Consider the following 9,384-nt stretch of genomic DNA (forward strand, 5'->3'; position numbering starts at 1 on the left):
ATTCATCTATCTTTCGCTATCGTTAGGGGTTTACGGTACCTTCCAGAGCCCGCTGAAGCATTGCCATGAAATGTAATTCCTCAGCATGATACGGCGCGCGGGGCCCCTCCCGTTGAAGGCGTTCCTCCGCCTTCTGAACGAGAGCCATTATACCCTTAAGTGTCCTACGCATAGCTTCAACCTCTATCATAAGCGTACAGTGCGCAATCTGAATCGTTTCCTCTTCGTGTCTTTCGACCTGAAAGAGTTTCTCCGCCACAGTTACGCGAGTCTTCAAGTGTTGCAAGAATGCCACTGTCTCTGTTTCCTCCGGTGGAACAGACGAGAGAGCGCTCTCCAGTTTGGTGTGGAGTGACGCTGCCTTTGACTCCATCAGTGTGCTAAATTCTCTCTCTCTTCTATCGAGTTCATCCTCTTCAACAGGAAGTGTTGTGCGTATTTGCTCGAGAAGATGAGACAACACAGGATGTGGCTTGTATATCCGCTCCGATTCGCTAATGCATTCTTCGTCATTACCTGTACCTGAAGACCTCTCTACATCTTTCAAGTTCTCAACCCCCATTTCACTCTTGCGATCGTTACGTATGTCGCTGCCAACATCCTGAGTTGTATCTGGACTTAAATAACAAGCAACTGTATATTCTTCTGTTTCAACACCCACCGGTTCGTATGGAGTCCTGAAGCGCGCTGCGGACATAGACACAGTCTCCCTCACCACCTCCACATGAGAAGAATCGATTTGGGACTCCGCATGTTCGTGTCGGCTGTGACCACGACTCCCCTCAAATCTGATGGAAGGCGTGTGAGACCTCTCCGCTTGAATCTGCGTATTGTCTCCTCCAGTTGACAAGATATTGCTGGAACCAGTTCCTAAACCTTCAGCTTCGGTCTCCGCCACCTGACCGTGGGCCCCTGCGTTTCTTCGTTTTCCCCTTAGAAATGTCCGCCACACCTGTGAACTGCGCGCGACGCTCGGCACTACTTTCGGTGGGTTACGAAGAACACCGTCTTGCACGGAAGCGTTTATGAGATTCACAACCCTCGCATTGTTGCATGACAAAACCCCTGAGGACCCTTTCGACCGCACAGCACACTTGAAAACCTCCATTGCCGCTTCACACTCAGTGGGTGTTGGAACGGGACGAAGGAATGAGTACAGCGTACAGGAGGCATTGATGGGGTCATCAGCTACCGTAGACGCATTCAGGTCAACGTTGCGCAAGCGGATGATCGGAAGGCACATGGATCCTCCTCAATTTTTTTGGACGCCGTCGCCGTTGCCGTCACTAATTTCCGCACTCCACGAATTTATGTATGGATGTATGTATATGTTTACGTATTTTGTATGGATCACTGACCCTGCTCTTGCGCAAGTAGCCCTGACCGTTACTATGAACCGTTTCTTCGCCCACAGTTCTCCAACAACACCAACACAACACGCCCCTCAGTTGCTGTATTCTTTCAGTGTCTATTGAATTATCGAACAGACGGTGTGAACAAACAAAAAAACAAAAAAAGGAAAGAAATAACTTATTTTCAACGCAGGAAAAGAAAAAAAATACCAAAAGGGATGCGATATATCACAATAGCCATGTAAATAGCGAAATGCACAACGCCACCGCTCTATACTTCTGCTTATAATTCAAAACAACATCATTCTTTGCGCGGTGGTCATCCTCGCGGTCCTAAAAGCTGATGAAACTGTGTAGCATACAAGCAGCGCTTTTTCACCACGTGAGATTGACAGTGTTGGCAGTCCAGAAAATTAACCACTTCCCAATGAAAAGGGGAGATAATGCCAAATAATCCTCCAACTTTTCTCCTCCTGACGGGTTGGAAACGTAACGGCGGCCCGTTCCTCACTTCACCACACGGCGATTCGACTCGCGTCGTTGCAAGCGCATGAGTTGGTGTGCTAAATAAAAAGAAAGAGGGGAGAAACGTGTACCACTGTTGAAATGACTTTACTGCATATTCCTTTCAAGCTAAACACTTGTTTCAATAATAAGGAAGAAAAAAGGAGAAAAATTAACAACACGCGCTCAAAATGATGACAGCACACAAACATGAAACACATACCTCGTTACCATTCCTAAGGTGAACAGGAAAGTGGTGTCGCGGGACATTAGCTCCCATCTGCCTTTTCTTTAAAATAATTTCTTTTATTTTGGCCTACATCACAAAAATAAGATATCCCTGGCTCCTACTCCTACAATCATACTAGAGTAACACGACGGGGAGGGGGGAAATTCAGTTCGGTCTGCCGTCGCGGTAATAAACAATTCAACCCAGAGCTCCACACTGTGAGCTACATTGGAACATCAAACAATAACAAAACAAATTTAAAGTAAACGGACGGTCGGAATAAGGCAAACCACAACAATCACACTGAGCACATATGCACATACGTATATATATATATATATATATATATATATATATATATATATATGTACCTGTACGTTAATAAAACAGTAATGATGATAATAACATTAACAATTCCTGTTCACTAGTTTGTCCACACGTTATGCAACAAATACGGACCACCGCATACAAAAAAAAACGACCAGCCGCTCCACAGGCATAATCAGCTCGGTATTTTGATTACTCCGTGATGAGCTTTTCACTTCCGGGGATTGAAACAGGTCCAGCGTAGTGGTGCTTAGCCATCGCACCAGGTTTATTGCGCGAAAGCAAGACCATTTCCTCTGCATATTTATCCGAGGCCCAGCGAGGCACCTGCCAGCCAGGGAAATAATAGGCGCATTGCAATGCCTGAAACCAGTCAACATTAGAAATCATGACAAATGCAGCGAGAGCTGAAGGGATGCTGAGCACAGCGTTGCGCAGCACTATACGTGTGGCGCGATTGTGGAAGTGACCGTATTGAATGAAGGAAGACCACATTCGACCACCAAACCCACCGCAGACGGTGATCGGGTAAAAGTTGCTGTACGGCGCCATCCATGTCACCTTGTTCCAGTTGATTCCCAAGAAGTCACCGGCGATAACACGGGCGGGGAGTGAAGCCTTTGGAGGTGCCATGAGGACCACGTGAGATTCTTCCTTTTGCTTTAATTTGTCTTTGTCTACTACACCTATATAATGTATACGCAGCTAACTCCTTTCCTACTTTCTTGTACTCCTCCTCCTCCCTTTCCGTCGGTAGTGCTTTGCTCTGTTTAGTGGAGATTCCTGCCGCAAGGTAAGGCAGAGATTCTTCACAGAAACAGATATATATTTATATATATATTTATATGTGCGTACTTGTGTGTGCTTTCGCTATGGTATCTGCAGTAATCCAATGAGTTAGTTCACGACCGGGTGGAAACAGGAAAAACGCAAAGAGCATTAGGAGGAAAAGCAGAGCAATACGATGCGGCTGAAAACACAAAAGAAGGAAAACCAACCAATTTCTATTCAAGACGAAGTGGCTCGCCACTAAGGGGCAGGCGGATAAACACGTCCATCCAACGCGATGCAGAAGCCACAGGAAACGGGGGAGACGTTTCACCCATGATAACTCCCCTAAAGAGGTATCAACATGGAACACAGCGCAACCGACTTCAAGTCCCCTCACCACAAACACATAAACACCGTTACGTACATATATTTGTTTATATTTATTTATATGTCAGCAGTAACGGTGCACGCCAGCGGCGTGAATGCGCATGCGCCTTTCTTCACTTCCCTCAGGTCCCTCAAAGGTCCCGTGCCTGTTTGGAAGCGTTGATGCCCACCCTGTGCAATAAACAGTAGCGGAAGCAAATTTTCCCCTTCACCTTCCCTGGTGATCATGCCGGCCATTTAATAGTAGGTCATTTACACAAGAGAGTGCGATAAATGTGTGGCACACCCAAAGTAACATGGACACACAACGTCGAAAATAGGGAACAAAAAAGTAAAAAAAAAACAGCACAACATTAATCACCACATCCGATATAAACGGAATTGTAGAGGGAGCAAAAAATGAAATAAACTAAAAATACAAGGGGGAAGGGGATCACCCCTTTGCCTATTACCGTTTAAGTGCTACTTTCCCCTGTCCAATGGCCGGTGCCGTGCAAGTAGTCATAATCCACAGCGTCATCCTCATAATCCACGCCTACCCACACCTGTTGTTGCCTTCCGAGCACCCGTCCCATTGGAGTCACGATGCTGTCGACTATTGGCCTCATGAGAGGGAAAGGAAAGAAAAGGGTGCCTGGGACCTCACCTCCCGTGTGGCCCAATACAGCAAATACAATAAACTGGCAGAGCACAGCAAAGAGTACGAGCAAAAAAAACTCGAAATTATTGAGAAGTGCATGAAGAACAGGCCCAGGGGCTGGTGAAGATTCGGTCGACCCTAATGAATGCGCGGCAGAGTACCCGGTTGAATAATTCATGTCAAATGCGAACTACTCGCGCTAACCTCCACTACCCAGTACTTCTCGTTGGAGTAAAATTTGAAACAAAAACAGACGGTTGTTAAGTAAATATAGTACCCAAAGTGTCCAGGTTATTGCGGAGGGTGACATGCAGAATAAGAGGGGAAATTCACTGAGAATTAAGAGATAAAAATTAACTAACAACAGAATAAACAGGATCGCTATGTATTGTGATAAAATGTGAGAAACAGTCAACAAGCATTTAGACAGCGGTAGAGCAAGAGAAGGCACTACCTCAGCACACACAAAAAAAAACAACAACAAAGAGCGACGAGGGTCAACGGGAGGATATCTCGAAGAAACGAGAAAAGTCAAGCAAAGCTACCACCTATGGCTTGTGTTTCCCGTGACGTCCCACTGATAATGGGCGGTATCCACGCCGCCAACGCTGGACATCCTTTTCCCAGTCGTTTACAGCGCTACCGTCAACAGCAGCCCCTAGTGAACGCAGCGCCTTTTCCATCCGCTGCATCCGGCGCTCGTGTTGCAGCTCAGCTTGTCTTCCAAGTAAACTATGACCCTTCCCAGTCGTAAGTCCATCGTCCTCATCACCCTCGCCATTATATTGGTAATGGGAGGAAGAGGAAGGTTCCACCTCGTACTCGTCATCCTGCATCGTCGCTTCCGGAATGTTGTCGCGGTACGTTGGGTCCCATATATCCGCTGGGTAACCGAGCCGGCGCAATAAATACTGCAACGCATCGCTTATGGCCACCACACGCTCCCTCAAGACACTGTGCTCATGCGGTGTCATGCCCTCTATCTTGAAGACAATAAAAGGACTCCGTGTAGAAGCATCGTAGCTCATATTCGCAGTCGCCACCAGAACTAACTTACGCAACTCAGCCTGCAAATCCTCGTGTAACTCCATTTCATGTGATTCCACCGAAGAAAAGGGCTTCGGTACCTCCACCCTTAAAAAAACAGTGCAACTGCCTTTTGCCAACAAGTTACCAACATCGGCTAACGTGTTTGTGGCACCCCGCCGAGCATCTTGCAGCTCACGAAGACGCATTGAAGTAAGGTTTCCGGTGTGTAACAGCTCAATCACGGCAACGGCTGGGATCCACAGCACCCGCGAGATGCGATGCTCTTCCCTCATAGAATCACACAAGGCAAGCGACAACAACGTACCACTGAGCGAAGCACGTACCATAACACTATCCCCACCCTCATTAGGGCGTCGATGAATTGCAGGGCATTCATCCACCCGAATACCGTACTTTACGACTCCACAACCCGCTTCGTGATTATTTCGACTGTCAAGCATATCCACAACACGTTTCACCGCAACCGTACACGCTACGCACCCACTATTAACGCTTTCATTGTTCTCCCCTGATATGCAGCAGAGAGTCAGCCCCCAATGCTCACGCAAGTGACCCAAATCGCACCACGGGAAAAAGGTATCCGTACAATGAACCTCGGAATTAATTTCACCCGTGGGAACGGATCCCGGAGTGTCCGCGAAAGTTGCAGGCAAAACACGGTTAGGACTTGTGCGCACTTCAATAACGCAAACGTAACAAACATCCTCCACAGCACTTAGCGGATCACTGCGCCACGAGCAACGAGCAACATCAGCAACAATACGATCATCACAGTACGAGGGATCCTGCTCTGGCTGGCCGCCCTCCAGTGGAACCCAAGACCGTAGCCCACTGCGCCCTCCAGATATAATCGAAGACAGTGAAGTTAATGCATCAGTATCAAATGCTTCTTTGTCCTGCACACCTTCTAGTGGTTGAAAGGGTCCCTTGTCGCCCTCTGGAAGTGGAATGAGGTGGTAAACGCGATCGGAGCTTTCGCGAGAAAGATCAGTAAGCACAGATGCCACTACCGCCTCGTTTTCTAGGGGATTCAAACTGTGAGTCGCGTACACAACACGCCCACATCGCGGATTTGCGTACTGCAGGGCTTGCATCAACTCCGACCGCAGGTAATGGAAAAGTTTGTTGACTCTCGGACAGACAGACACAAACCGGTTCACCACAGCATTTCCCTCCCCCTCCTCCTCCCCCTCCATGGCACCACTAACACCTAATGCATAACGGGGCTTGCAACCGTCGGCGGTTGTATCTGGGCAGCACAGTACATAATTGCAGTTGCCACGTAACCCCTCATGTACTTGACGCGGAGGGGCTCGTAGCAACACGTGACCCTCAACACCAGCGTGATAACCCGTGCTAAACTGCAATTCAACCGCGCCACTCCTCAAACAACCCTCTGCGCTGCTGTTGGCCGCGGGGACGTCTTCCTCATCTGCCCGAGCACTGACATGACACTTGCGGCTTGCCACATTGCTCGTACCCGAACCAACCACACAACCAACCTTACGGTTTGGAGACACTAATGAAATAACGACATATCCTACACTACTTTCCCCTCCTTCACTGGGATACGCCATGTAACTAGCGATGTCTTTACTGTAAAAACGCTCAGACATGCGGTACGATCGGCTAGACATGTCAAGAATAATCTGCGTATCAGCGACGGCACTAGTGACTCTCAACAGCAAAGGGATCAACACACCCAAAAGATCTGAATCAATAAGTGTATCAGCAGCCACCTGTCGCTGCAACCAATACATGTGACCAATCGTCAAAGGTGAGCTCTTCATTACTTGGTGTACCCCACTCACCTCTGGGACGCATGATATCTCATCCTCCAGGAACGACGCCAAACTCGCCGCTTCACGAGAGGTGGTTTCCGCTCCCACCATGTCATCTTGCCGCTGCGCAACGACGCACTCATTAACCGAAACACCTGCAGGTTCATTAGGTGGTAGAGCGGAGGGAGAATTCGATGTGTTAAGAAGGGCCATTGGGTCGCAAGTGGATTGGCGGGGAAATAATTCTGCAGAAAAGAGCAGCGGATGAGCGGGGTGTTGTGTGAACACGGCTCCGCGGCCCGAACTCTGAGCACTTTGTGCGTGCCGAAGCAACTGCCAGAGGGTCACAAAACGGACAAATGGAAAAGCGGAGTTCACAATGAGCAAAAGACCCGGTGGTCCCGTCATGATGTCAACAAGACGTTGGCCCTCTGCCCCCGTTACCAACCCCTGCCGCTCGTAATATTCAGCGAAAAAACGGCGATGAGCATCTCGGGCTTCCTCCGCTCGTTCCTCATCCGACTCAATGTCCGCTTCCATAACATTCTCCACATCAACCTCCGTATCCGACGTTAACGCCAGCTCCTCGAAAAAGTGACGGGCAAGTTGCATGGTGGAGACCGTCCGCTCCACCGCGTCGTCGGCGTCTTCCTGAGCTAAAAAAGCAGCCGCTTCATCATCATTAGCGAACGAGACGCCCTCCACGAAGCCACCGGCGTCACGATCAACAGGATTGGGAATTAAACGTACTGGACGGGCGTTGGTCCACTCACCGCGCAGTAACTCACGGCGGTCTTGCGGAGTCATCCGCCCGATATCGCCCCAACCATGACGTAGCGAGGCAGAGGGCATGTCAGTAATGGAACGTGGGATTCGGCGACTTCCACCGCGTTGCAACAACATCAAATGAGTGGTACGGATCATTTTGTTACCTGCAGCAGCAGCAGCAGCAGTTATAGAACAAAAAAAAAGAAAAAGAGAAAGTACCTTCCCCCTCCCTCCCTCCCTTCCCCCTTGAAGAGAGGAAAAAAAAAAGAAAACTCCGGTACCTCTAAGCGTTTTGAAGCACGCTGCAGAGGGGGAGGAAACGAGGGGAATACTAACGAAACGTGTGTACCACCTCTGATATGGTTTTCAACTACTACTCAATGGACAGCGTAATGAAAGCAGAAAATTAAAGAAATTAAAGAAATAGCTGGACGAAAAACCTGTATGTGTATGTGTGTGTGTGTGTGTGTGTATGTGAACAATTTCATCAAGTGAATGAATTAAATAATAATTGAATGAATGGCAGAGAATAGATAAGAAATGACAATAGCACGTCACTAAGCGACTTAATGAACGGCTCTACCACCAAACACATGCGGTGACCTCATTCCAATAGGGTAGCACGACAAGATAACAAACGCATCAGCATAAGCAAATAGCGTGATGTAGCAACAGTGACTGTAAGGAGGACCGGGTAAAAAAAAAATAAAGAGAAAAGAGTCAAATTCCGTCACTTCGTGAGCTCCTGTATCACAACAAGCAAGAATTCCTCGTGGCATTTGATAATAATTTCGTTGTTGAGGGATCGTACTCGCACAGCATCAAGAGACTCATCCGCACTAAACAAAAGAGCAGCATCACGCGCGAGGTCGGCTGCCATGTTGCTGTACGCCACGGCACGGTTTCGATCCAAGTCTTGAAAACTATCACGGATTGGTTCACCGTTGCGGTTGCACACAACAGCGCCTGCAACACCTTTCGTATATGTAATGAGTTCCAGCACACTTTCCACGCGCTCACTCGTCATAATGACAGTTGACACGACTCTGCTGAATACAATTACGTATAAATATATGAATATGTGTTGGTATTCTAATGCGTGGTGGCACACTAACAAACAAACAAACAAATAAACACAAACACACACACACACAACTTCAATTTTGTTCAGTTTCACCCACACAGTTCCCTCTGCAATAGGGAAAAAGGTGCAATCGGGTCTTGTATTTTAATTCCCCTTTGATCCGTTAATACGGATTTCGCTGCTTCTTTTATTTTTTTAAAAAATTAAAGTTCTGTCTCTTCCTTTGATTCCCTCAAGTTGTTTTTTTTGTTTGTTTGTTTCCCCTCCTTGAATCTTACTTTATGTAGTACCTTTCCATGGAGTTAAATGAGGAGTTTTTTTTAAATAAAAAAAAAGGAGAAGCGAGGAGCAAACAAACAAACGAAATAAGATTGATTCAGCCAAACCACATGATGCAAAAGGCACGTAATGGGAAAATATTACAACAATAATAAGGTAAAAAAATATATAAATATATAAGAAAGGATATGAATAATAATAATAATATGCTC

General features: G+C 47.3%; 5 protein-coding genes across 5 annotated transcripts, besides 8 other annotated features; all 5 read right to left on the bottom strand.

Annotated features, from left to right (window-relative positions):
* Positions 1–22: 22 nt before the first annotated feature.
* Positions 23–1,243, bottom strand: Tb11.01.8220 (hypothetical protein, conserved; the record flags this gene model as incomplete). The annotated part of the gene is made up of 1 exon (XM_824614.1): positions 23–1,243. One exon carries the CDS (start codon positions 1,241–1,243, stop codon positions 23–25), a length of 1,221 nt encoding a protein of 406 aa, XP_829707.1.
* Positions 1,244–2,396: 1,153 nt separating this feature from the next.
* Positions 2,397–2,455: a microsatellite.
* A 149-nt stretch (positions 2,456–2,604) lies between these two features.
* On the bottom strand, positions 2,605–3,045 carry Tb11.01.8225 (hypothetical protein, conserved; the record flags this gene model as incomplete). The annotated part of the gene is made up of 1 exon (XM_824615.1): positions 2,605–3,045. The coding sequence occupies one exon, from the start codon at positions 3,043–3,045 to the stop codon at positions 2,605–2,607; it is 441 nt and encodes a 146-aa protein (XP_829708.1).
* Positions 3,046–3,233: 188 nt separating this feature from the next.
* Positions 3,234–3,259: a sequence feature (AT_rich).
* Positions 3,260–4,025: 766 nt separating this feature from the next.
* On the bottom strand, positions 4,026–4,388 carry Tb11.01.8226 (hypothetical protein, conserved; the record flags this gene model as incomplete). Its single annotated transcript, XM_824616.1, has 1 exon — positions 4,026–4,388. One exon carries the CDS (start codon positions 4,386–4,388, stop codon positions 4,026–4,028), a length of 363 nt encoding a protein of 120 aa, XP_829709.1.
* Positions 4,389–4,758: 370 nt separating this feature from the next.
* Tb11.01.8230 (hypothetical protein, conserved) lies at positions 4,759–7,965 on the bottom strand (the record flags this gene model as incomplete). Its single annotated transcript, XM_824617.1, has 1 exon — positions 4,759–7,965. One exon carries the CDS (start codon positions 7,963–7,965, stop codon positions 4,759–4,761), a length of 3,207 nt encoding a protein of 1,068 aa, XP_829710.1.
* Positions 6,431–6,454: a microsatellite.
* Positions 7,966–8,250: 285 nt separating the features above from the next.
* Positions 8,251–8,286: a microsatellite.
* A 253-nt stretch (positions 8,287–8,539) lies between these two features.
* On the bottom strand, positions 8,540–8,836 carry Tb11.01.8240 (hypothetical protein, conserved; the record flags this gene model as incomplete). Its single annotated transcript, XM_824618.1, has 1 exon — positions 8,540–8,836. The coding sequence occupies one exon, from the start codon at positions 8,834–8,836 to the stop codon at positions 8,540–8,542; it is 297 nt and encodes a 98-aa protein (XP_829711.1).
* Positions 8,837–8,921: 85 nt separating this feature from the next.
* Positions 8,922–8,945: a microsatellite.
* Positions 8,946–9,078: 133 nt separating this feature from the next.
* Positions 9,079–9,101: a sequence feature (AT_rich).
* A 106-nt stretch (positions 9,102–9,207) lies between these two features.
* Positions 9,208–9,228: a sequence feature (AT_rich).
* Positions 9,229–9,329: 101 nt separating this feature from the next.
* Positions 9,330–9,352: a sequence feature (AT_rich).
* The last annotated feature ends 32 nt before the right edge of the window (positions 9,353–9,384 follow it).

The sequence above is a fragment of the Trypanosoma brucei genome (assembly GCF_000002445.2).
Source record: "Trypanosoma brucei brucei TREU927 chromosome 11 chr11_scaffold01 genomic scaffold, whole genome shotgun sequence".
Taxonomy (NCBI): Eukaryota; Euglenozoa; class Kinetoplastea; order Trypanosomatida; family Trypanosomatidae; genus Trypanosoma; species Trypanosoma brucei.